This window comes from Trachinotus anak, unplaced genomic scaffold (genome assembly GCF_046630095.1).
Source record: "Trachinotus anak isolate AG129_WGS33_773 ecotype Australia unplaced genomic scaffold, CSIRO_AGI_Tana_v1 ptg000032l, whole genome shotgun sequence".
NCBI lineage: Eukaryota > Metazoa > Chordata > Actinopteri > Carangiformes > Carangidae > Trachinotus > Trachinotus anak.
In genome coordinates, this window is record NW_027273883.1 from 22,889,916 (window position 1) to 22,917,794 (window position 27,879).

Consider the following 27,879-nt stretch of genomic DNA (forward strand, 5'->3'; position numbering starts at 1 on the left):
CAGCAAAGTTCCAACTGCGGACTCTCGTTAACCACATCCTTCTTGAGTTGGTCTCAGCTGCCATGGCTACCTCCCCGGTGGCTTTCTTCAGTTGTTTGGGTTCCAAACCCATCTTCTGTAGGAAATAGCGCGCTGATGACGCTGGGAAATCGCGGCAGCCAACTTAAGTTAGGAATAATGCTGCATGCCATCTTTTGACAAGACCCTCATCAATCAAACCCTCGTTCTTGGATTTCTTTAACTGGTGACAGATGGGTAGTCTGTCCTCCCAGGGCACTGTGAGTTTGGCTTGTAAGATGTTTTTTGTGCTCCCAGACAGAAGAATAGAAGAATGTCTGGTCAGCTTGAGAATACTGCCTCCTCTTGTAAAAAGACAAGTCTCTTCTTCAGTTCTACTTGAATCTCTACTTCCCTTTGGAAACTGGCAAATTCTGGTGGTGATGCTTGGTGTTTATTGGCTTTGACTCTCTGCAGGTCCATTCATTTGTAGACAGATGTCTGTGAAGACCTTCATGCCTCCAGCTGTATTGGCCGTCTCCAAATGCTTTGGGAGAGCCAGTCAAGATGTGATTCAGGGTGCAAAGGGATCAGATCTGATCTTTAGGTTGTATAAAGTTGACAAGAAGTCAGGCACGGCACACAGGAGGAAGGTCAACTGGCCCTGGGCGGTGCAGTTACGTTTTTAGACAAAATTTTCTATTAATGATGATTATCTATTAATAATATAATATTGACATAAATATTAACATTGAAAATTTACCTAATGCTCTGCGTTTTTAGGGCCCCTAACACAGGCCCTTACAATCATGCTAACGTCTCTCTCCATACAGCACCACAGATTAGGCTCCTAAGATTTTCATGAGGTAGATGGTCGACATAGTTAAGTAAAAATGATGTATAAATTGTTGAAATAGTTAACTGTGAAGGATAAAATGTTAAAATGGCAAAAATAATAGATAAATGATTAAAATAGTTAATTAAAAGTAATGTATAAATGGCTCAAATAACTGAAAAGAGAGGATAAATGGTTAGAATGGCTAAAAATCGCTAAACGTTTAGCTATTTAAATTGCTAAATGTTTGAAGTGTTTGCCTAAAATTAATGGATAGATGGTCAAAAAACCAAAAAAAACTATATAGAAAAAGTTCATAAATTGTTGTTATAGTTGCCATATGTAATTGATAGTAGTATGAAGTGGGTAAGACAACAGATAATTGCTAATAGCTAAACCACAACATAAAAAGGTCATGTAAAAAAGTCATAGTATGAACGCAAACTTGACCAGCCATCCAAATATTACACTTCAATTGTATGAAAATAAAAGGTTCCCTTTTTTTTTTTCCAAATGGACACATCTGGAACATGACAAGCAGCGTTGGAAGGCTACAGACAAGGCCGTATCCTGTGAGAATATGTCTGGGAACCTCTGCTCTACAGCTATCACATAGATGAATATCAACATGGAGAGAGTGCATACTCAAGTACATTATGTAGGCTGCTTTTTCATGCTTGAAAGTCTTATTTTAAAACATATCATGTGGCACTTTGCTACCTACAAAAACACTACATTTTTATTCAGGGCACAGATTCTCAGGATGAGCAGTCCTTGTGAGTAGTTGCACATTGGCTTCCAGGCTCGTGGTGTCAGCCTGGCTCATTCTGCTGTGATGTAAGAAGCAAAGTTTTTCTCCAAGGCTTTGATTCATGTGTCATCTCTGCACCTGCTAATAGATCTTAATCCGTAATTAATATTTTCCCCACAAGCCGTCTCTCCCTGACTTCCGATGTGGTGCTCTACCTGTAATTACAGCCAATAAAATCCCTAAATCGGCACACTCTCTGCTCAGATCAGGGTCATCACAGTTAATCAAAGGCTGAGACTTGATAATGGTCGTTTGCTCATGCCGGGCAGATGAAGTGTCAGGAGACGGGGAGATTAAATGTTATCATTATTAGATGTAGTGAGAGCCACCTTTTTCAATAAAGGACCAAGTTTCAGTTTTAAAAAAGACAAAAACAAGGAAATAATTGGGAAGATTAAATGCGTCTCTGTTTCTGTCTACTGAAATCTTAACTGAAATATAGACAGGAGACAGCGTCATTGCACAGGTGAGATATTTTATTGCATGCCATTTTCGCTTCACATCCCTACATCTCATTCACCCACTCACGCGCACACACAAATGGCATCTCAAGATGAGATAACGTGGTCCAGATCCGAGGTACCTACTGAGCTTACTTGGCTCCAGAAAAAAAACTGGAGAATAAAACAACTAAATGATGAAAGAAAGAAAATAATGAAAAAAAAATATATTTAGCTGCTGTACCTGTGTGCATGTTGTCAGTATTCAATAAAGGCACACCACACACAAGTGATAACTTAAAGGCTAGAAAGCCAGTACCACTCAATCAACCACACTGAGCATTTACCATGCACTGTGACTGCATCAATTAATGTATTTTAAATATGAAAAATAAGCATTTTCTTCATTTCTTCTTAAAACATATGTATGGATTCCAGCAAGATTACCATGTCACCACAAATCAGCTGAAGCTATAAGTCAAAACAATGTATTAATAAGGCAAAAGGACCTTAAAAAGAAACTACAAGGTACTGCCTTGGTAAACACTTCACTTCACGTCTTAAGCACAGCTGATGCTCTGCCAAGGCTGATAATTGGCACTCTTACTTTCTTAATCACATGGAGAGCTTTCACTGATTGAACACACAAAAGCCCTCGAGGTGATGTAGCTTGGACCCATTTTCTGACATCTCCATTTCTTCTCATTTCTTTGGCAACTTACATGGCAACACAAAACTAACAATATTTATTTGGGAAAGATATTTTCTTCTACATAGACAAAAAAAAAAAAACATGCACAAGTAATCCCTGGCCCAAAAGACCTCTTCAAGGACCACATTCAGTTATGAACAACACTCGCTCTATCAAACACACAAGCAAAATGTTGAGCAGCAATAAAACAAAGGTTAAAGTAACACTGCAGAGGGAAGCATACATTTGCCTCAGACTCGTACTTCTCCACACGGACTGATGGATCTGATGATGATGATTCAGGGGAAGCTGCAGCAGGAACACTGCCAATGATAAAGAGTGACAATTGCAGGGGATGTTCTCACTTTGATGGTATGTAGTGGCTGTGCTGTTAAACATCAGTGTTTGTTCCAGGTTGGGGCTGCCATAGGACCTCTGGAAGACCTCTCAACCACTATCAGCTCATCGGGGTTGTCACGCGCCTTATAATGGAGCAGAAGATCTTGGATGGCTCGCTCTTCAATCTACAAGGACAGAAAAAGACAAGAAAAGGATATAGGACCGGGGATATTGTGGGCAACAAAACCACGCTTCATTTGAGGGTGAAAGAGAAAACGCTGACACTGAGAGTGTAATGATAATAAGGGCATTTTACATAATGGCAACCAGAAAGCCACAAGAAAAAAAATGTTCTGTGAAGGCGCTGACAGAAGCCTGGCAACAGCTGAAGAGGAGCAGAGAGGGCTGTCAGAAAAAAAACTGAAGGCACCTCATTTCAAAGCAGCACTGCACAGAATGTGATATTCATTAGATTAATGTCTGCTGGATATGATGGGACAGAGACACGTGGCTTCTACCATGTTTTCCACTTTGGATGCTGCACATACAAGCTATACATTCAGTCACGTAGGAGTGTGTATGTGTGAGTGAGTGTGGGAGCACTAACGCACACAGACAAGACGCATTACCTGGATGAGTGCCAGCGGCTTCTCTCGGCTGCGGATCAGCGCAGCCTCCTGCTGCTTCTCCTCCTCCACAATGGAGGCAAAGGCCACCAGGGAGCAGAGGGGAGGGCTGCCCACTGCACCCAGCACCCAGGGCCTGAGGGGAGAGACAGGTGACACAGAGAAGAGACAAAGAGAGACTGAGTGGGGATGGGTATCAGTGACTCTGATAGTGAAAGTAACAAGTGTCTTAGTGTGTGTACAAAGGTTGAATCAACTACTATTGACAAGCTCCTGTGTGTGAACAGGCCGCCAGTCCTCTTATGATTTTATAACTGGACTCAAGTTAAAAAACATCTCTATTATAATGTCTGGACTCCAGACAAGACAATCCTTCGCTGTATTTGATTCATTTGATTCAGTGACGGCTGGAAAATTGGGTGGGACTGAGGAGGCCAGTCCCAGCATGGTTTAAATCATATCTACAAAGACAAGAGTTCAGGTCTGAACAATAGGGAGTTCCACAGGGCTCGATTCTCTACAAGCTCATATAATTCACACTCATAATATTTCCCATCACAATCATATAGACAATGCTCAACTTTACATATGACTTTCTTCTATTGACCTCCAAACTGTAAATTCTCTGTCAATTAAAACCTCAAAACAAGGAATTAGGACTAAGTCATAGACTGACATAAGCTTCAAAAGCCACACTAGTTCTGTTATAAAACTGACATTTTTTTCATCTTGAAAACATAACGAGAGAGAGACCTCCAGTGAGTGCTTCAAAGCAGTGGGATAGATCAAAAACCCTTCCAGTCAGTTTCATTAAAACTCCACCAAAACACAACTGTTGCTCGTACAAGAAACTAAAATTACCTATGATGAGTTGGGTTAGCAGCAAGAAAGTTTCAGGAAAAAACAAAACTACAACAAGGGAAACAAAAACAACAAATGACCAAAAAAACCCAGCAAGATCAGGATGGAATCTGATAGTGAGAAGGGGATTTTACTACACTAAAGCCATCCACCACCTAGGCAGAGATAAACAAAACTCGAAAAAAAAAGATCTCAAGCAGGAGCTAATGGACTTCAAAAACAACTTGGAAAAAAATAAACAAACAAAAACAACAAGGAATTTCAAAACTGAGATAATTCCAAGTGGTGCCCACATCCATGGCACAAGGCTAAAAGAAGCAGCGAGTGGAAGGAGCAGAGACAGCGAACACTTAAGGGAGTTAAGGGATGTTCTGCTGTATTCTCTCAGACAACAGAAACTCCTTCAAGCCAAAGGACAGACCTAGAAGAAGATTGTGTTGTAATAATATCCACATACAAGGCATCAAGGAAAGCACAGAAGGAGGCTCAGTGCTAGCGTTCATCAACAACTGTTTGAAGACAGAGCTAACACTTCAGCAACACTGATGTGCAAACCGTCTCTATATCCAGTTTGGTTAAAATACTAAAAACTGCCTGGACATCAATAAACTCATCAAAGAGAAACAGATACGTTTTCAGACACCAGACCCTGAAAAGATGAGGATTCGCTGGGAAAAGGAACTGAATGACTGAAATGGGCTTATTTGATGTTTGGAGGGACCTACATTCAACGGACTAATTCTTTCTACTCTGCTCGATGCAGCAGAATCAGGAACAGATCATTTTTTTGTGTTTAAAAAATGACAGAAAATGATAGAGAAGAATGATAGATAGGATTCTGAATTGCAATACTGGAACTAGAGATACCTCAAATCACTGATTTAGTTGATATTACATTTAGATATTCGACCAAAGAAAACAAGATAAAGAGACGTCTTATTATTCTAGATATAAACTCAATATACAAAAAAATGCAAATATTAACATTCAATTATGACCCATCAGCTGTGCTTAAGCAAAAACTCACCATTAACTCAAAAAACAATCAAATACCTGGGAGTCTGGTTAACACGCTACTCTAGTGACCTGAAGCTGCAAACAAGAACATTAAAGAGGATCTTAGCTATTGGTCAACACCCTTACTGAAGTTCAGAGCAAGAACATTTGTTTGGAATGGAAGAAAAACAAGGATAAAATACAGTACATTAACATCAGTGAGAGGGCAGGTGGTTTCTTTCTCCCTAATCTTAGTGATTATTACATCCTTTCTCCCCGATTAAAAACTACAGCCCTTTGGGGTGACAGTGGATATGAGACACAATGGAAGAAGATGGAGAGATAATACAAGCAATGATTGAGGATTACAAAACAGTGATCTCATTTTCCATACACCTGTGGTCTGAGGTTATACAGAAATTACATTTGTAGACCCATGACACAACGCATGACACAGAATTGTATGGGTTCTAGATTTAAGTCCCAGATGAATAAAGATTTAACTGCTTCCTGTAATAAAATGGAGACTAACACATTACAAAGATAAAAACACAATTAGAAAAGGCCTGACCTTTTCAGATATTTACAGTTACACCAATACTTCTTCAAAGAAATTGGGAAAAATTAGTGAATTATGGATCCTAATGAAATAACACAATTAACACTGCTGGCAGTTCTAAAACTTTGCCAGGGAATTGCATTGGTTTATGGGAAATACCACAAACATAAAAGAATTAAATGATAAAATAACCTGTCAACTTCAACAAAGGGAAAACATGTCTTGTTCTATTTACTGCCCTGAATCCTTTTGGAAGAATGATGATGGACCACATGTTCGAGAAATTGTGGGAATGATGAGGCAAATCACCACCACATGTTTCGAAGTTCTCCAAACATACAACTATTTTGGGAAAGTATTTGGAGAATCAAGCAACATATTCATTGATGTGAATGTCCCTTTATTTGGCTGATCTGCCAGAAGGAATACCAGGAAATGACAGATACCTCCTGAAAATATTGACTGCCGCAGCAAAAAAAAGTAATAATTCATGAATGGTTGCCAATTCACCTAAAGTAGATAATTCAAAATCATCAAGGAGATTCATGAGATCTGAAGACTGACTTTCTTACCGAGACTGAGAGATGGCTTCTAAATCACAAGTTGGACAAGACAGCAAATACAATTGTTGTAATAAGGAACATAGTTGGCAGCTTCTCTCCCCTCATCCCCCTCATCCTCACTGCTTAAAACTGTGCTCTGTTAATCATGGAAACTTTAAGACAGACTATGTAGTACCATGCAGAAACCCCACTGTACATAATCCATTATATGTAATGTTTGGTATCTGGATGTTGTAGATGTCATGGTGCCTGGCAATGATGTTACTGAACTATGCTGTTAAAGAAATAAAAAAGAACTAATAACATCTAAGTGTTACAAAAAATTTGAAATAACAATGGAAGACACACATTGGAAAAACAACTCCACGTACCAGAGTAAGATTACTTTAGTAGCCTGGTTCCTGGTTTACAATAAATGATTTTCTGCTGCCTTTTAATGTGTGTTTTTTTTTGGTTTTTGTTTTTATGTCTTTTTCATTTTTATATGTTACTTTCTATTTCCTTATAAAGAGTAAACATATTAATGCATCTTGAAAATGCCTCATATATAAATTGTGCTATATAAATAAATTTGCCCTTATACACTCTAAAACATATTTCCTTCACAAACGAGAGTGCAGAACACATTACTTCCTCTTTTAATATTTATATTCTCTAAAAATTTATGTCACATAGATGACCTGAGGAACATGCAGTCTGACCTGTGTAAGGTTATAGTAGCCATGCATGACAAGCTGCTTTAACAGTTTGTTATGAAAGTGGCCAAAAACATTCCTAATCACTCTCAGAGATGCATGTCAAAGCAACAGAAAAAGAACTCAGAGACACCTCTGGAAAAGCTTGTAGAAAATTTAAGGAAAGAAAAAAAAAAAAGTCTGACATTCACTCAGTGCCAAGATTATGAAAGCATCTCTATTATATCTGACTTAAAAATCTGGAAGCACGAGGCAGACATGAGACTGTTGCTGCTGCTTCCTGAGCCTTGAACTCCTCCGTGTCATCCAAGTACCAGGAGGAACCTTAAACCTGTTCCCTGTTCTGTGTGATCTGTTTTGACATGAGGTCTGCCCTTATCAATTCTGATCAACATCACCAGCTTCACTGGAGTGACTCACACAGCTGTTAAATATCTAGAAGTCTGCTCTAAAGATTGCAGCATGACACAGTGACAAACAGAGGAAGTGTGTCAGATAAGAGAGATGCACTTACAAAACACTGGGAGGATACGCTTGACTTTCAAGTCCTGAAATGATTAAAAAAAAACCTGCAGAGATGGTGTAACAATTCAAGTTTTCCATTTCTTTGTGTCAAAAATAGGCCTCATACAAACAACAAGGCAATCTATTACTACAGCTAGGAGTATAGTTCTATGGACTGGAGTTGGACTTGTGAGTCTGTGCATGCGATGTGTTTGTCCAGCTGTCAGAGGATGTCGTAAAGGTCAGGGTGACTCAGTGGCTGTGGGCAGGTCAACCCAGCTGCACCGGGTCATTTAGTGCTGTTCACCTCAGTCAGACCAGAGCCTCACGACTCTCTTAATCTGTGTAACTAGAGGAGATCTTTGACAAGTACAACTCAGTATTTTATAGCTCGTTTTCTTCCCAGCAGAATCAGTCTGAGGTAAACACTCATTGTTGTTTCCCTTTTATTTCTGAATCTGTTTTTAATCTTTTGACAAATTACAAAAAAATAAATAAATACTTGGCAATTTTCTTGATCTGATGAGAAGTGAAAAAAGAATTGGGATGGACATATCTAGTTTTTAGACGCATCATGTTTGCCACACGTTTTTAATTAAGGTTTGGATCAGGTATTGTAATAAGACTAGTTATAGGGGTATCGTGAGTATATACTGTGTGAGTGTGTGTGTATATGTGGGCTGCTGATTTTAAAAACCTTAAAGCAGTTTTATGAAGACACCTCAACAGTACCACCAAGTGGAAAGCAGCAGTACAGAATAGAGGCGGTCTTGTCTTGGCATGTGTCTTTCTGCTTCAGTGTGTATCGTCTGTAAGTGATATACTCACCCAGTGAGTTTCTCTGGCTCGCTGCTTTCGGCACATTTGAACGTGACCCTCCTGGCAGCAGGTGTAGGAGTGACAGGTGATCCCTGAGCACCCTGGCCCCTCTGTGTTCCTGTTTGCCCCACTCTGATTAAGCTGTTTTCCTCCTCCTCCAGCAGTGCCCGAAATGAGCACGAGGAGGGAGGGGACTGGACTGCTGTTGCCCTGCAGACAGAAATGAATGACACAGAAGGAAAGAGCATGTAGGTGAAGGTGAAAGATGGTTGCACGGTTTCTATTGCAGCTAAGCATATCTAGTGATATACTGTTAGTTCTTCCCAGTAAAGGGAACCATGCTGTATAACACCATCATGGCGGTGGGGAGATTTTTCTACCCATGATGACTACATTTCTACTCTACCCCTTAGGTCCACAGTGTCTGGTTGTGTAACCTGTATTTTTGTTAATTTTGTTAAAAGATAATAAAATAATGATTTTATCTGCAGCACACCACCTTTGTTACGACTGCTGGTTGACACAGGACAAATTCTAGCTGACATCTGTTGACCTGGAGGTGCCGTAGCAGCGTATCTGTATAAATGATGCCATGGAAATAAATTAATATGCAACTAATAAATAAAGTTCACTTTACATAAAAGCTACAACCTAAAAATGGCTTAATTCTTTCCTCTATGTGACATTTGTCACCACAGCATCTTGCCACTTCTGTAGACCGAGTTAAGGAATGGGGGTTGTTGCATATCAAACCCCTCTCTCCCCACATTTCCTGTCTCTCTTTAGTGACTGTCAAAGTGCAAAATATCCGAAATCTAAATCTAATCTAAAAAGAAGTTATCTGTTCTAAGATATATGCACTGATGAAGCTGTGAAGAACTCTACAAACTGCACTAACAGCAAGAGGCTGTAAACCCATCGAGAGGGCCCACTCACCAGGCCTTCCCACTGCTTTTGGAAGGGGTAACTGTGGGGGTTGGTTTGGATGCTGTGGACTCCACACTGGCCTCCTTGTTGACCATTGCCAGCATCTTCCTCTGCTTCTGGGACAATTTAGTGGGAACTGGGGAGTGCTTGATGCTGGTGCTGACATTGAAAGCAGGAGGAAAAATATGTACAGTTAGCTGAAGAGAACAGGGAAAAAAATAATTTTCATTCATATGCAGCAGACAAGCTTTCCTTCTAGTTGTATGGCCTCCCATCGATTAGTCTAACTGGTAAATGCAAATAATAGTTTATTCATATTGTAAATGATGCAGATCTCCCATACCTTCCAGGGCTTTTAGGAGTTGCTCCGAGGGTCTGCTGAGAGTTGGCTTCCATGTCCATGATGGTTCTCAGATCCAAGACTGGGGGTGGACGTGGAGCACTGCAGATCGTAATAACACAGTCACACATTCAGACAGACAGCTCAATTTTCAATAATTATTTATTAACTAGGGATAAAAACATTCCCTTCTTTCTTTCTGCAACCCTCCTCCTCAAAAGTGGGAGGAAATACGATCTGTTGTTAAAAACTTTAAGTATCTTGTATCAAATCTAAAACCTGCTTTTCAAAGCATGTAAAATAACTCATCTCTGCCTTGTGGACTTTCTGTCTCCAGCTTTTTTTTTTTCTTTTTTTGGAGGAAGAGAAGAACAGAAAACCGATATTGTTAAAAAAAATATAAAAAAATTAAAATGCACCTGGAGATTTTGGAATGATCTATCTTACCAGGGCAGGACATTGGGGATGATTTGTGATGCAGAGTTGGGGGGAGTTGGGAAGCCATTTCTTAAAGAAGTTGGGGTGCTGGGTGGAGTCTTCAGCCTCTGACTGAAAGCCTTCTCATCCTGTGGAAGATAAAAAAAACAAAATAATTACCTATGATCTGTTGCATATTAGAGTTTTATATCCACCACTTCCACTTTTTTTTAAATCAACCCTACAGGATGACACAATGGGAAATAGTAAACTTTTACAAACGTTTTGATTCCAAGCCTGCACTGCATCTCACATATGTAAAATAATTTAAAATATGCGGCATCTGTTATATTAAGTGTGTAATAAAGTAGGTGCACATGAATGTTGTAGTGGTCAGATATTAACCTCAGCTCTGTCATGGAAGACAGGTGACTGAATGTCCCGGGGACTGCCCACCCCCATGTAGCTGCCCTCTGAGTCCGATGTGAGCAGCTCCTGCAGCGACTCTGTTGAGTTCGCCTTCCCTGACTTCACCAGGCACGGGGGGGCCACTGAGAGGAGACAGTGTTTCTTAGTGAAATTATTATCTTAAAACAACCTGATTCTTTAAAAAAAAAAAAGGAGCTGATGGCTGTGAGGTGGTCTAGTCATGTCATGTTGATATGTGTTAAATGCGTTCAAGTTTTAAGTGTACCTGCAGTAGGGGGGCTTTGGATGATATCAGACAGTGTGTAGCCCCCTGAGCTGTCAGATCGTCGCCTTGGTTTCTTTTTAGCTTTCATCTTGGCCTTCTTTAACAGGATATCCCTGGGGGGTACCATGTTGTACAATCAGTAGGAGATACTTTTGAGGGGAGCACAGTTGAAATGATTAAAGGGGATTACAAGGACTTGCAAACACTCTGTTTAGCTCCTGCTTTTCTTTACTTTAGGTTTATACATTAAGTAGTCACAATTCAGTGGTTTTCTGGTGTGTCACCTTGTAAAAAGACTGATGCAGAGAAGTGCTATAATATGAGACAAATGTTTTTTCAAATTGGAAGTAAGCTATTTCGTCAATTAGGAAAATACGAAAACTCAGTATTTACGGAAAGACTAAACAGTTCTGCCTGTGTACCTGCAGGAGTGATCCAGTTCTGCCTCTGGTTTGGGGCTGAATGCTGAGTCCAGGTCTTCATCCTCATACACACTAAGGTCTGGAGCGCCAGGGTATGGAGTGATAACTCTCTTTTGCATGGCTGGGATCTGATATAACAAAAAATATATAATTTAAGTCCAAACAGATAACAAAAGAACCCTGCATATCCAGCTCTAGATATATGTGATTACAACCATTCACATAAAGAGAACCAAGACAAAGCTAACCCTATTTCTATAATAGTATTTTCATTTATTTTTCTGGAGCACTATTTCTGTACATTTCCCTGAAGCCCTTTAAAGTAAATCAGAAGTTGCTAAATTCAGCTGCAAAACAAAAGCCATAGTAACAACAGTCCCTGGTTATGATCTACTAAATCAGCTACTGCTGGATTTTTGAAAGTCTGAACAAAATGATGAGTCTATAGAGACTTTACTCTTTAAGACTAAGTAAAAAATTCTGAGAGTTACTTCATCCAAAAACCTTAAGAGCAAAAAGTTTAAGAGCATTGCAAACATTGGTTTTATTGTTAAAAAAGGGCAGTGAAAAATCAAAGTCAAGAGATAAACAATAAGCAAACACTGAAGTCATGGAAAGGATCGTGTATATAGGGTTGTTTCTATGGGTGGAAGGTGACTCACCATCCTCCTGTAAGCTGCAGAAAGATCCACAAGCACCTCATCACTAAGAATATCCAGAGCTCTGAGGGCAAAACACAGAAACATGGTAATGGCAGACAATTTAACATACAGAAGAGAAAACATTTTTAGTTCTTTCCTACTGGCACATGTATTTGTCCAGGTGTACAGAACAGAATTTCTATTTCCACACATTTAATGAACACAGATTACACTGTAATAACCACTGTATAATTTTTGACGTTATAATGAATGATATCATCATAGCACTGTGTTCAAAGATTTACACTGTGTGTATGCTCTAAAACAGCTGTGTTAAAAGATTTTTCAAAATCCAAACTTGATTCTCACTTTGATTCCAGCAGGGCAGCCATGTTGAGAACAATGAACTGGAAACAGGAGAGTTTTAGTTGCTCTGCGTTGTACATGGCGGCAAACTCCAGCAGCTCGGCAGCATTCTTCAGAGTCACTGAGGAGAGCAAAGCAAGCAGCTTAATTAACCACTCAGGGAAATTTAACTGAAGTGATGAAGCTTTGATTTGCAAAATCATGGCATTCACATCATATGGAGAAAACAGGCAATATGATCTTGATGATCTTGTCTAGAAGCAAATAGAAAATTGATCTAGTAATATATAAACACACGTTTGTTCTTTGGACCTCACACAGTTATTTAAATAAAACAATGTGAAAGTTTTAGAGGGAAATCTCACTTGCTAATAATTCACAGACATCCGAAATGTGATGGTGGCCTAACTAGACACTGCTTCATTGTAAAGAGTCGCAAAGCAAAAAGTTCAGGAACAGCTGGTTTGATCTGTAGCAGTACATTGTATTTTATGAGATCATCATTTAACAGTTTTCAAATGTAAAATCTTAATCTGTAAAAAGAGGCACAGTATCTTCTTCTGAAATATAGTGGAGTGGAAATATTAACTTGCATAGAATGGAAATACACAAGTGCAAGTACTATAAAACTGTACAGTACTTGGGTAGATATACTAAAAATCTAACTAAAATGTTGGAATCTTTTTTGTTCATCTGATCAAGTTCAAACTTTATGGGTGCTTTGCTGAGGACCCATGGTAGCACAGTGTCGACTGCGAAGATCTTTAGATGAGTGGCTGTCAGGAAAACTGACACACAAGTCCTCCATTTATTTTAAACTGCACTTGCTGTTACCATGGAATAGTTTGTTATCAACGTCAGAATTCACTCATAGTTCCAGACGTACACGAGTAGAGTCGCATACGCTGCACAAACTGCACGTCGGCAACAAACAACAACAAACTAGCAAAATGTTCACACACTTAACGAACATGGTGATCATGAGAACGAGGACGAACCTCAACCTCCACAGCAAATGTTCCCATATGAGGCTATTGAATGGCAAACATTATAAGTGACATCACTGACATATTGTCAGTCAGATGATCCAAACCCTGTTGCATAGGATTCTCACAGCAATTTTGATGATGAAGCTGGAATGAGGTGAAGGGCGGCAGTGGTTCAACACTAAATAAAAGGGAAGGGGAAAGAGAACCACTGCCTGGGGGGTCTATGAAGAGGGTCAGGGAGGATGATGGAGAGGAGGAAGAAAGAGTCTCCAAATGCGTCAGACAGGACTTTGATTGGTCGGTCAATAACAACAATTACACCACCACACAGAATCTAACTGAAGTTTGTAGAGGGACTGACAGGGAGGTCAGCCACAATGATGCAGAAGTCAGGGATGATCCTCTGCCTGGAGGATCCAGGAGAAGGGCACGTGAAGAAGATGACGAAGATGAAGAGGACAGCCAAAGATTCAAATGGGACTGGTATGACTTCCCAGAGAGTGAAGTGGACAGTGATGAAGAAAGTGATTACACCAATAATGAGTGATGTGTACATAAAAAAAAAACAAAAACTGCACACTGTCAACACTTCTGGTAAATTCGTGAAATAAACATGATTGAGCGACCTTCATCAGGCATTATAAAGGTCGCTTGACCAAAACCTATTCAATAAATTCACCGGTGTTTCATTGGTGAATCATCTCATCAATGCGACGCACCCATGAAATGTTGGCAGCAACTACAATCACACTTTTCCAGTACACCATTTCACTACTTCTCTGTCCTCCTACAGGGCGGCATGATGGTGCACTGGTTAGCACTGTCACCTCACAGCATGTCTGTGTGGAGTTTACATGTTCTCTCATGCTTGCAAGGTTTTACTCCGGGTGCTCCGGTTTCCTCCCACAGTCCAAAAAAATGCTTGGAAGGTTTAATTGGACTTGGAAAATTAGAAGTAAAAATGTAATTTGACTTGTTGACTCATTATCTTTGCTTTCAGACACCAGAGTATAAAGTATAACAACATGTTGCTGTACTCTCTCAAATGTCATCAGTGGGAAGTCAGTCATGATTTGTCAGAATATTATTTATTAGTTGTACCATTCTAGATAATCACATGTAGGGCTTCACATGAACAGATTAGAAGACAATGGGCCCCTGGGCAAGACCCAAAGACTATACACACACACACACACAGACACATTACAAATGATGCAGCTGCATCGTTTGTGGTTATTTTGTGTCTTTGTAGTCCATCTGTATCTGTTTATGGTCTTTGAGTAATTTTAGGTTCATGCTTGAATGTTTTTTTATTATTATTTTACACTCATATCATCAAGCTTGTTTAAGTTTTTCACTCTTCTGGTGGTATTAAATTATTTGGGGGAACATAAAAGGGAGTTTTTCCTCCCCCCTGTCGCCAAGCACTTGCTCTTTGTGGGAACTGTTGGGTTTTTCTCTATAACAAAGTAAGGTCTCGGCCTTACCCTGTAAAGTGCCTTGAGATAATGTATATTATGATTTGGCGCTATACAAATAAAATTGAATTGAATTGAAATGAATATTTTCAAATAATATGTTACCCTAATTTTTCTAATTAGCAGAGTATTTACTTAATCAAACTACTGTTAAAAATGTATCCAAAGCTCATCTGATTTATAAGATTCACTTTCTAAGTAAGTGTGTGTGACGCTGGACTGTTAAAGGCATGTTTTGCACATATGTGAAGAAATTCCCTCAAGGTGTTAATATGGATATCGTGTTCACGAGAATGGGACGTACGAACAAAAAGTGTTTTTTACATGACGAGTGCAAAATTACATACAAATCAAAACAACTGGTGAAAGATAAGAGAGAAGTAAAAGAAGTTGGGTAGAGGGAGAAGAGGATAAGACGAAACATACAATTCTCTGTGATGACGACTTCACACATCTCCTTCAGCCGTGTGATGAGCAGCTGGTCGGCCACAACCAGTACATTGCAGACAAACTCCACATTCAGAGACTCTGTCAAGCAGGAGAACAAGTACTGTTAATATGTTCCCTTTTATTACTCGTCTAAATTTAGTAAAACCGGGACTTATAACAATCACTAAATTATTGACAGACCACAAATGAACTTTCAGTCAACATAAAACTTGAATAGTTACCTTTAATGGTGGGAGATTCATCTGTGTAAATGTACTCAAGAATGACCTGCAGAATCTCTGAGCTGGTTGGCAACTCCAGTGCATTACAGGATGTGGCCTGAGGGGGCACAAGACAACTGTATTACCACCTAGAGACTGCATTTAAATTATACAGGTTTATACCAGCGAGTCACTGGTTAAAGAATAAAGCAACAAGAATTAAAAACATTGCATACCTCAATCCAGGGGTTTCCAAGCATACTGTTGAAATATTCTGCAGAAAAGACACAGAAATAACAAACTGCTGCTCATTTTCTTCACTTTAAACATCCAAACGGCCATCCACGCTAAAGTTGCACAACAAACCACAGGAAGCTCACAATTCCACAAACTGGAGGTACCCTGCTAACTAACAGACAAACACACAGCCTCAGTTTGGAAGAAATACATGCATTTATTAAAATAATGCTGCAATAGGCAATAGATTATATTACATGAGCATGTGTTCAACACTCAACGCTCTTATTTTTTAAACCAAATGGCACATATACTGAATCTGTTGCATATACTATGTGTTTATGGACAAAAACAACTTTCAGTTACAGTTTCTATTAATGTAAATGATTGTTGTTAGATCGTTGTATGTGACTTATCTTACCTAGTCTGGCACAGAGGACACTTTTGTGGCAAGGGAACTCTTTCCCATCTTCAGATTTCAGAGTAACATCACAAAGGTAGGAGCTGTGGAGACACAAAACGATAGAAATCAGAAAATCCATGTTTTGATATAAAATTTATTATTTATCATACATATGATTAACTAATGTTCACCTACAATTGATAATATGCACATAAATACCCACCATTTCCTCTGGCAGAATTTGGGTTTGTTGCCAATTTTCTTGTGGATGACGTTGATTTTTCCATTTTCATATTTGACTGCGTCAAGTCTGTCAAGGAATAAAGAAAGGACGATTAATGACAAACGACACAAAATCTGATTATGCCTCTGGTTTTAGAGCACCTTTGGGTCTCTCACCGTGCAGACAGGCTGCCCAGGCCAAGCTTCTTTGCAACACCCTGCAAGATTTTGACAGGATTGGCCCCTCCTTCATTGGCTCCAGCCTTGTCACCTTTGCCTCCTTTCCCCTTCTTGCCAGGCTTGGAGCCCTTGCTCTTGGCCTTGTCACCATCCCCTCTGGTTGCAGAGGGAAGGGAGCGGTACACCTCGAGGGCTGAACAACCTCTCAGGTCCAAGTCCTGCAGGCTGCTGATAAGCCTCTGCTGCTCTGTATCCTGGCCAAGGCAACAGAGGCAGTCTTCATGAAATAACCACAGCTGAGTCAGAGGTACCAGTTCTTCACTATTTACTAATGCAAATATTTTGTATTGACTGAAACTACATCACATACAGTATTATACAGTATATCGGAATCCTGTTGCTGTGTGTTAAGTGAATATTAATTATCAATTATTAATTTTTCCTTACCTGGTTTTGTCCCGTCAGGGCCCCTGAGACTCTTGGCCGGGCCCCGTGCACCAGCATCTCACAGGAGTCTGTGTAGATGAAGTGCAGGGCGTATTCCAGCATGTCCGGTGGAATTTTTTCAAAAATGAGTAAATCGCAGCCGACAGCATCTTCGCTCTTCCTCACTTCCTTATCCAGATCCTCATCGACCCCGCAGTGTTCGGACATGAACTGTTTCCGGAAAAACTCAGACCTCATGGACAAAATGTACTTGTGAGCCGGGAAGGTGCGATCAGCGGTCTGAAGCGTCACATCATGGATGCTGTCCATTTCATCTGCCTCATCCAGAAGGCTCCGGAAGTGTTGTGAGAAGGAGGATGGAGAAATGCTGGGGATCTCATACAAGCTGGATTAAAGACACAGGATGGATGCCATTATACAACCATCATTAAAATGATAAAAAATGACTTATACTTCAAGATCACAGACAAAAAGAGTATAATCTGTGACAACTGACTGATAATTGGAATAGCTCCATCCATTTTTAAAAGGGCTGGCTGCCCATGGAATTAGAAAAGATAAATGTAAATAAACAACAGAAGTTTCCAATAACAAGATAACAATGCTGTCAGATAGTAAATGTAAAAAAAAAAATCATCAGGTCATACGTCCTTAGGACAACAGTACTACATGTTATCAGCAGGGTGAAGATTTATAAATAAAGACATTTTAGAACCAATCAGATTAAGATAAATAGTCTTAGGTGAGTAAATAGTTAAGTTATCACTGATTCTCTGGGGAGATAAAGCTTGGAAAGTCAATTTGTTGCACGGTTTATCTCTTTGAGGAAGGCCCAGGTTCCTACCTCTAGATGGCAAAGCGACCTGTTTCATAAAAGATGCTATGTTTTGTATCCACTAGATTTTCCCTGCCATTTCTCTAAATGCTCTTTTCCCATTTACCAGTTAGCTGTTTAAACTTTGATGTTTTACCAACATACACTATACAATTAGCCAGGACACCCAAGCCAGTCAATCTGCAAGTCAAAGCACTAGTTATACACTCTTTGAAAGCTTTTTACCTTATAGTGGGTAATAACAAGAGTTAAGGTATGTTTCAGCGGTAGACCGCATGCTTAATGCTAAAAGATGACACTAATAAATATGTAATAATCATGGAATCAAACAAGGAGGATGATAAAGAAGAAACTAGTGTGTATTTTAAAATCGGATGATCCATCCTCCAGTCAAGATTATTTAGCCTCCTCTAGCCATTGATTGAATTTCTGTCTGTTAAAAATCATGTTATGATAATTTTTTTATCTGCAGCTCAATCAGTGTCACTCTTAGTTTTTAACACCCTGTTTACACAGGATGTGCTCAAGCTGCTTTTTCAGTTGTCTGTCTCACATCTGCCTGACAGAACAGATGTGCTTAAATATTTACCAACAGCTTATGCTTCATACTTTACATGTGATTGGTCCCAAGAATCTTTTTACACTTCAAGTCTATTTTCTACAGACTTACAAACATGACTGTGAGTAGCATTTTCTGTGCTTCAAGAAGGAGCTCCTACCTTGTTTTGGGGTCGGCCTGAAGCACTCCAAAATTTCGGCCTTTAGAGTCCATGGTGATGCTGACAGCTCTGTGGACGTACGGAAGTTTCTCCAGGCGTATTCGCTCGTACAGTGTCCCAGCATCTGAATGGCCACAAACCTCCACACTGACCTCTGTAACATTACAAGAGGCATGTAAATCAGATTAAATAATAATATAATAATTTCAATCAATTCTTTAAACCTATTCTTAAAAACCTGCCTTAATGATGTCTGGTAATGGTTGCTTGCCCTCACTACCTCTTTATATATATATATATATATATATATATATATATATATATATATATATATATATATATATATATATATATATATATATATATATATATATATATATATATATATATATATATATATATATATATATATATATATATATATATATATATATATATATATATATTTACATTTTGATGAACTAGAAGTATTATATCAGTCCTTTTAGTAAAGCAGTTTGTCAATTTCATTTTCAAAAGATGGTATACAAATTCTGAACTCATATTCAGACCATGTCAAGTAACAATTTAACTCGAGTGGATTCAGATCATTTGAAACGTCAGCTAATGCAAAACAATAGCAAACTTTTCTTATACCATGTTCCTAAATTCCTCACCTTTCTTCTCACCGTACTTCTTATACTCTCCAGCCCACACGCCACTGAAGCCCTCCCCCTCCTGAGTCACAAACATCATGCTGTTCTTGCTGAGAGCTATGTCCGACATGAAAACCTGACGCCCGTACGCCCACCGGCACTGTCTCACCGAGCTGCCAGAGGAACGCCAGCAAAACACCTGACAGAGAGGGGAAAAGTACAGCAGGGAGGAAATGTAACTCTTAGTCACCATTTTCATCTATAGGACTCCATTTATCCTGGATGCTGCATTGTATAACTGTCATTGTATTATTGTATAACACCATAGGTTAGATAACAATACAGAAAATAAAAACAAAAATATCAGGAATAGATTTTCTCACTGTGCCAACATTTATATACTGAGGCAGAAGTAAAATAGTGAACTCAAGCTACAGTTTTATTGTTTCATAATTGATTCCGGCCAAATTTAGGTGTAGATTAATGTTTCAGAATGACAAGCATTTATTTTGATACCTGATGAATGCACTTACCCTCCCAGCTTCATCCAAAGCCAAGATGGCCACCTTTTCCCCTCCTCCGTCATTGAGGATCTGTGGATCCACTCGGTGGTCCAAACTGCCGCCACTGACCAGAACCTTCTTGATGTTGAGCTGCCTGAACAGGGCAACACAAAAATAATAATTTGAAAAATAATTTGTAAGTGTCACATTAAAATTATAAGTATACTATATTAATCACTTTGTCTATCTATGGATATTACATGATGGAAGACTGTTATTTAATTATCATTGCTAATTTATTCACTATCTGAACTCAGGTAAATCCACTGTTGTGGTATTGCTATTTAACAGACAGGCATCCATTTAGCTCCTCTACCCTTTCCAACCAACACACATTTGCAGCACTACACTATGCAAAGCAGAGGTAAAAAAGGTAGCCTGACTGTTTCCAGTTTAGTGGCTGATTTACTGCTGTCATTTAAACAAGGCCTGATTAGAATACCAGAGATGATGCAGAACAGACAGTACCTCTGCTGGCTTGGAAAGACTGCAAATATTGCTCAGATCAATGAGCACAGAAGAAAATTGAGACTATATATTTGTGCAACATCACAAGATGCAGTCTTTTATTAGTTATGAATGCATATGGTGTGGGAACAGGAAATTGCCCTTTACTTCTGGGACACAGGATTTGGGAGACAACCAGTGGATTTTTTGTGCTGCGTAACAGAGATGGATATATATGTAGTGTTTTAATCTCACAGACAGTTTAAGACTGACTGTTAACTCATTTAGTGAGATCGACAATTTTTTTCCTTTAAGACAAGAAGACTCGATACAAGACCAAGTAATTCTTGAGACATTTTTGAATTGCAATGAGCTTTGATTTCAATCCTACAATTTTATTCACCTTGAAGCCATTTTCTTGCACTGGTAGTCAGCCAACAGGTATACGTCCCCCTTCTCAGTCACAACTACTGTTGCTCCATCACAAGCTGCTGCCATGGCTATAGTAACATCTTTGTGGTGCAGGGCTGATACCTGCCGGGGGGCTGTCACACACTTCTCTCCATTAGGATCCAGGAGGTAACCTGAAGATTAAATCACAAAGGAGTACAAAATATACTGTATGTTAACACACCAGGTTGCCCATACACTGAATGTGTTTAATACTGTAATACTGCCCTTGTACTTGTATGAGTATGTTGAGACCTACCCAGCTGGCCTCCATTGAGTCCCATTGTATAGACAGCCTCCCTAGTCCACAGCACTGTGTGGAACCTCCCTGCTGCAACTCCAATCACTGTCCTCCCTTTTAGCGTCTTGGAAAACACCTATACAAGATATTACAGGGACCTTCTGTTTAATAGAGAGCTCACTGAAGACATCTTTACACAATATAATTTTAGACACAAAAACAACCACATGCCATTTAACACACAAACATTGCTTGTTACATGCACTGCAAAATGTCATCAGCCCTGCTACTTCATACCTGTTTAGGGACATGTGCTGAGGCAGGAGGAGGAGCTAGGCCTAGCTGATGGAAGGTGTTGAGGCCGAAGGTGTAAACGTATCCTTCCTCTGTCAGCACCACTGTGTGGTCTTTAGCTGCTGCCACCTGGGAGCAGTGGTGGGACATCAGACCCTCTACCATCCGAGGAACCTGAGGAGAGGAATGAGAAGACCGTGACAAAGATTAGAAAAAAAACCAACAGTATATACACTAACGTTATTAACCTTTGCACAAAGTGCAGAGAGTTTAACAGTCACTATTTGTCTGCAGTCACTCTGTCACTAGAACAGAATTGACAGTCCTTCTATTTTAAGCTCTGCTCCACTCATTTGATGCTTTAAGCTAAGGTTATTTTATGAAGCTACTGTTGATACCAGCCCAGCACCTCCTCACTGTACTTCATAACGAATGTATTTTACCAGTTCTGCAATCTTAGTTACAGTCCCCTCCAAAAGTATTGGAACGGCAAGGCCAACCCCTTTGTTTTTTTTATTCACTGAAGACATTTGGGTTTAAGATCAAAAGATGAATAGGAGACAAGAGTTCAGAATTTCAGCTTTTATTTCCTGGTATTTTTATCTAGATGTGTTAAACAACTTAGGACAAGGCATCTTTTGTTTGAACCCACCCATTTTTCAAGTGAGCAAAAATATTGGAACATGTGACTGACAGGTGTTTCTTGTTGCCCAGGTGTTGCCTTTTAGATCGATTGTTTAAACATTAAATAGCTCTGAATGTCTACTCTTGGTTTTTAAGACAAGAGAGCTGTCTATGGAAGAAAAGCAAGCCATTCTGACGCTGAGAAAAGAGCAATAAAGCATGCATTTCACCTCCTGAAGAGGAGACTGAAGGGAGAAACCCCCCCCCCCCCCGAAACAAACAAGAACCAAAAGAGGCTGCGATAAAGCCTGTGAATATTCTCATTTGTCCAGGTCATAGTATGTCAAAGGAGTTTTAAATCGAAAGCAACTGGACTTGGTTATTTGTCTAGGAAGACGTTTCACCTCTCATCCAAGAGGCTTCATCAGTTCCTTCTCGCACCTGACCAGGCTGGGACTGGTGCGAGAAGGAACTGATGGAGCCTCTTGGATGAGAGGTGAAATGTCTTCCTAGACAAATAACCAAGTCCAGTTGCTTTCGATTTAAAACTCCTTTGAGAGGCTGCGATAAAGGCTGGAAAAGAATCACATGTGAAGAATGAGACAGTTTGGTGATGTCAGTGGGTCACAGGCTTGATGCAGTTATTGCATGTAAGGGTTATGCAACCAAATATTAGATGTTATTTACTTTAAGACTATCTGTTCCTTTACTTTTGCTTACCTAAAAATAGGGCAGTCTGATACAAAAGGTCTTAAGTTGTTTAACACATCTAGATGCAAATACCAGGAAATAAAACCTGAAATTCTGAACTTTTGTCTCATATTCATCTTTTGATCTTAAACCCAAATGTCTTCAGTGCCATTCCAATACTTTTGGAGGGGACTGTATGTCTGTATCTGTTCATCAGCGTAGGAGAGAAACTATGCCTGCAGAATGTGAATTCAAGACAGATGTAATTCTGTTCAAGGATTATGGTAAAAACATAAGAGAAATTAAAATGTGTTTTTCAATTATGGAGCACATCGCACATTTTACAGATTATCATGAAAAGAGAGAGAGGTTTTTCCCATCTCCACACAACTTATCCCTGCCATCAGAGAGACTTTTTATTACCTCAGAGTGGAGACACTTTAGAAATACTACACTTCATCTGATGAAGTTAGTTTTCAGGGTCTTCAACTCCAGACGTTTAACCATGGAGACAAAACAGAAAAACATATTGATTCTTAAATTTAAAGTCTGTGTTTATGTGGCTGTGGTCAGGGAAGAGCCTGCATCCTTATCAGTTGCAGACAACATGACTGGCTGAAATAGATTAATTAAGCCAAATGAAATGAAAGCAAATACAGACTAAAATTTATGCGTCTCACTCTGTGGATCTACAGTAATAACAACTGACACCAAAACTTCCAAACCTGTCACTTACATTTTTGGTTTACCAGATAATTTATCTCAAGTTAAGAATTATTCTATCAGCTTCAAAACACTGGTCCCGAATGCTTCCTGCTGTTCCTGTACCGCAGGATACATTTCCTGTATTATACGGTTGTACCAAAATAATGCCCTATAAGTAACAAGTCTCACCAGATAAGTCTGTTCATCTCCATGGCCAAGTCGTCCTCCTTGTCCATGGCCACAGGTGAACACCTGGCCTTTCTGAGACAGGAACACAGAGTGGAACTTACACAGGACCACCTAAAGGAAGAGGAGATTAAACATGAACATATTTGGGATTTTTTTTGTTGTTGCTGTATTTTCTTTTAAATACATGTCCTGTTGTTGGGGAAAAACAGTCAGAGGTATTGGTTTTGAGCTGATTAAGGCAGCTCCTGTCATTATCATTTTGACCTCACAGCAGAGGCTGCAATGCATCTCTTTCCACGTCCTCAAGCCAAGTCCTCTTGTCGTGGTAGTAAAACACTATGCCAATAAAGGCCAGGGCACAAGTGGAAAAGCAAACATCATTACTAATGCATTGGTACCCTCAAGCCTTCAATAGAGTCCAGTGATGTTCCCCCAAGTATCACATTGATGTGGACAATCACACACATGCATACACACCAGTGTCGTTCATTTAATTAAAAACATGTCATTGTGGAATTAATATTTAACCTCTGGCACCTGCTGGATTGGGCTAGGAAGACAAAGACTATACGCTGTGCCACTGGGTCATTGTGTGGTCATGAAATCAGATCCACCTGTCCCCCAATAGGCTTTATGATATTACTCTGCATGACAGACTCTGCAGGTCAGAGTTTCTTCTGTAAACGGCAATAATATGGTGACAAAAAGCCTCAGATTAATTATTTCTTACCAAACATGCAAACATGCTTTCAAAAGCCAAGTCTTAAGAGTAGATTAAAATAACAACCCATCTAACACATTCATTCTGCATTACTTAATCTACTATAACTAGCTACTGGTGTGTACACACACCGCTGGGGGTAGCTGCACTGGTGCCAGCAGCTATATTAATCACATTAAGAGCAACTAAATGACAAATGTGTGAAATTGTAGCCTGGCTGTCTAACCATGCTCAACAAAGTCACAAATTACAACTATACGAAAGAAGATAAAGCTACTCACTCCATGCCTGAAACACCAACCATGCCCTCTATTTGTCTCAAATAACATTACTGATAGATGGTTTATTTTTTTGTCCTGATCCTATACAAACAGTTAACCACGATAAATGTCAGTAGTTTACTACGGCGTGCTGGGAGACCTGAAGTGTTTAAATCCAATGCCTGAATCGTCGTTGGTGAAGATCAAATGAGTTGGAAAATAAAAATATAACTTACCCAGAGCTCATCTACGGATAAATAAATTATCAGACATCTTCATAATTACACGTCAGACATGCTAACGTTCTAGTTAGACAGACTGATGGTTATGTGTTGTCAAGTAAGAGAAAACAGTTCTGAAATGCATTTTAATCATGTGATAAAACATGCAGTTAATCGCGATTAACTAGTGAAATTCAGCGATTAATCGCAATTAAGAAAAAATTAATCATTTGACAGCCCTACTAATAATATAATGTGATAATATAATGTGCCTTGGTTCTACAACCAGTTACTTAACTTATCTAAAGTACATTTTAAAACTCTCAAGTATAACCAATATTTCTATAAGTCATACATGAGCCAAGCTTAAAAACATTTTTACAAATGCTGTTGAAGATTGTGTAATACAGGACTCTGGGGAGGGACTGTTTTGCTGGTTTACCCAGGTGGTGTATCGCATCTGGAATACCCATGGGATTTTTTTGATGTAACATGTTGGCACAGAGTTCAAGGATGAGGCCGTTACAGGTGTGACGCATGTGAGTGGGGTTTTCAGGTGGGGAAGCCTTTTGCTTTAGGAAAACACTCTGTACTTCCCTAGAGAGCTGAGACAACGGTGTTGTTAGCCTACCTGCTTGATGTAAACTCCAGTCCTGGCAAACACATCCACAAGCTCAGGGTGCTGTCGGCTCTCCTGATTACCATGGCCGAGACTGAAATTAGTATTGTTTCCCCATGTGTATACTTCAGTTGGGTCTGTTGTGCAGGAGAAAACATTTACAAGGATAGCCACAACACTGCCTCCACCTGAAGACCGACTTAAACACATCAATTCTGCCATTAACAGATATCATCATGGCAAGAAAAACATGGGGCACAGGGAGAATTAAATCCCATGTATGTGCAAGTGTAAAATGCATCAGTAAACAGAATTAGTCACCATAATGCTCATGGGCCTTGTGATTCTTGACAAAAACAAACTAAAGAGGTAATAGTTTCATCATCATGTGTTCATCTACAATGTCAACTTAGAAGAAGTCATCAACTTTTATTACCAGTGTTTTTGAACACAACATGTGGTGGTCGGTCCTTCATTGTCAAGTCCAGGACAGAGAGACCCTCCTTGTCCTGGGTGGAGAGAAGTCCGCCATGCTGAAACAAATTTAAATGTATGTCAAATTCTTAAAAATGACTCTTTCACTTGTGTAAAAAACTGATCCAAACAAAACTGATTATGCATATTTGAAATAATACACAGAAAGGAGCAATGATAATTTTCCCTGACTGACTCTTGACAAAATGGAGAGCATATTTTTTGATGATCCACTTGAACATATACCTTGACTAGTGATATGAGACAGTGGATCTGTCCGTAGAAGGCGCTGCGATGCAGAGCGGTCCAGCCAGACTCCTTATCCTTAAGCATCAGGTCAGCACTCTTACTCTCCAGCAGCCACTCCAGCAGGGCCTTCTTTCCCAGTGAGGCTGCCAGGTGCAGGGCTGTGCGGCCAAAGGCATCTCGCAAGGTGGCCGCATTGTGACAGTGTGACGTCAAGAATGCCCGCAGCTGCCCCTCAGATCCACCCGTCAATGCCGCTACCACTTGGTCTGCATGCTGCTGTGAGCGGCATTTGGGGGTGCAGTCTGGAAGTGCCAGACTCATCCTGACCTCCGCCAAATCTTCACAGTGAACCCTCCTCCCTTATGTATTCCAAAGTCGTTCTGACAGCCCACCACCAACAATTGCAAACAAACTCAAAAAAAATATGACGTAAAGTAAGAAACCAAAAACACTGCAACTAAAATTGCAAACTATAACAAAGCCTCTCTCCAAGAGGCAAAAGGTACACAAAAAATTATGTGTCAACAAAAGGTCGAGATGGTTTGGAGTGCTAGAATTGTGCTTGTGTTGAGGTTCCACCGCACCCTAGCGACCCCAGAGCCTTTGTGTGACTTGTTTCAGTCCACCATTTCGACCAAGACTTTAGCAAAAACTAAGGTGCTTGCAGCATACAATGACATTAAATATTCAATAAATACAAAACTTCTTCTGTTTTTTTTATACAAAATTGTACATTTCAGTGTTTGCAAAAATAGTTTTTCCTCTACTAATTTACAAAAGACAATAATTTTAACGACCCTCTGACCTTGTCCAGCAGTCCAACCATCAAACTTGAGGGGAAAGGCCCCCTTTCCCCCCAAAATTCTCACTTTCCTTTTCAAAACTCCATAATTGTAGCGTGCACCTGAGGAAGAAAATTTCACAATTATCAAAGGCGTACATTCAAACTTTTACATGCAACCCAAAAAAATACAAGAACAGCTTTGTGTGCAGGTCCAAAACTGTAAGTGCAAAGGTCAGAACAAATTTGGCCTAATTACAGACTTAAGTAGCTAAGATCAGCTGAGTCGACAGGTTTGCAAGTCAGCTATTTGGCAACACTTTTCAATAAAGATAGAGGTTATTAAATGTTAACGTAACATAAAAGTATGCTTTTGAGGATAAAGTGCACTGGCGTTAATAAGGGAAGTTCTTAATGTTGTTTTAACAGCAGGATTATGTAACAAGCTAAGTTAGCCAAATACCATGAGCTTGTTAATTTTCCATATTGGCTGTCGTACTGGCTCTCTACTCAAACCCTGCTGAGGTTCTAAGTGAGGGGACTGGGGCATTACAGCCACCGTGAAACACAACATTTAGTAGAATAAGATCTCCCAAACAACGCTAGGTGGCTAACATGCTAAACAACTGTACCAGGCAGGACAATGTTCCACATCATAGCTTGCCATGTATTTTCAAACTTGGCAACAAACTCGACACCCAGCGTGGACTTAAGCAACTATAAAAGGAATAAGTATGAACATTTGCCAAGTGCTCTTAGCTAGCATTGGCTAATTCTACTTTGGCAGCTAGCTTAACTGACACATCATCGCAAGCTAGCATTAGCCAGCTCTTCTGATGAGGGGAATTAAACTCGTATAGTTTCTTACCTTCCGCTAGATAAAGAAAAAAGAGGACATCGGGAAAGTTGCATAAACGACGTACATCCACTGTGTCATTACTACAAATGGGTGACACTAACGGTTTTCTTACTGGTGCAAATTTTGACAGGACTGAACGCCTGAAACCGTGCAG

At 39.6% G+C, this 27,879-nt stretch overlaps 1 protein-coding gene across 2 annotated transcripts; it reads right to left on the reverse strand.

Annotated features, from left to right (window-relative positions):
• Positions 1–2,098: 2,098 nt before the first annotated feature.
• Positions 2,099–27,875, reverse strand: ibtk (inhibitor of Bruton agammaglobulinemia tyrosine kinase). Of its 2 annotated transcripts, XM_071468878.1 has the most exons (30): positions 27,735–27,875; positions 26,891–26,989; positions 26,083–26,465; positions 25,799–25,895; positions 25,375–25,499; positions 23,542–23,652; positions 21,337–21,507; positions 21,058–21,175; positions 20,752–20,932; positions 19,872–19,995; positions 19,360–19,537; positions 18,704–18,857; positions 17,150–17,534; positions 16,700–16,956; positions 16,524–16,610; positions 16,319–16,401; positions 15,897–15,934; positions 15,682–15,778; positions 15,437–15,538; positions 12,547–12,664; positions 12,199–12,259; positions 11,537–11,664; positions 11,115–11,227; positions 10,826–10,971; positions 10,451–10,569; positions 10,007–10,105; positions 9,673–9,822; positions 8,746–8,946; positions 3,743–3,875; positions 2,099–3,298 (listed from the first exon to the last, which is right to left on the reverse strand). In XM_071468878.1, the coding sequence occupies exons 3-30, from the start codon at positions 26,404–26,406 to the stop codon at positions 3,173–3,175; spliced, it is 4,026 nt and encodes a 1,341-aa protein (XP_071324979.1). In that variant the 5' UTR covers positions 26,407–26,465; positions 26,891–26,989; positions 27,735–27,875; the 3' UTR covers positions 2,099–3,172. The 2 variants fall into 2 exon arrangements, with proteins under 2 accessions (XP_071324979.1, XP_071324980.1); XM_071468879.1 differs by lacking the exons at positions 2,099–3,298; positions 3,743–3,875; positions 8,746–8,946 and adding an exon at positions 9,256–9,312 and having other exon boundaries at positions 26,083–26,989.
• Between the last annotated feature and the right edge of the window lie 4 nt (positions 27,876–27,879).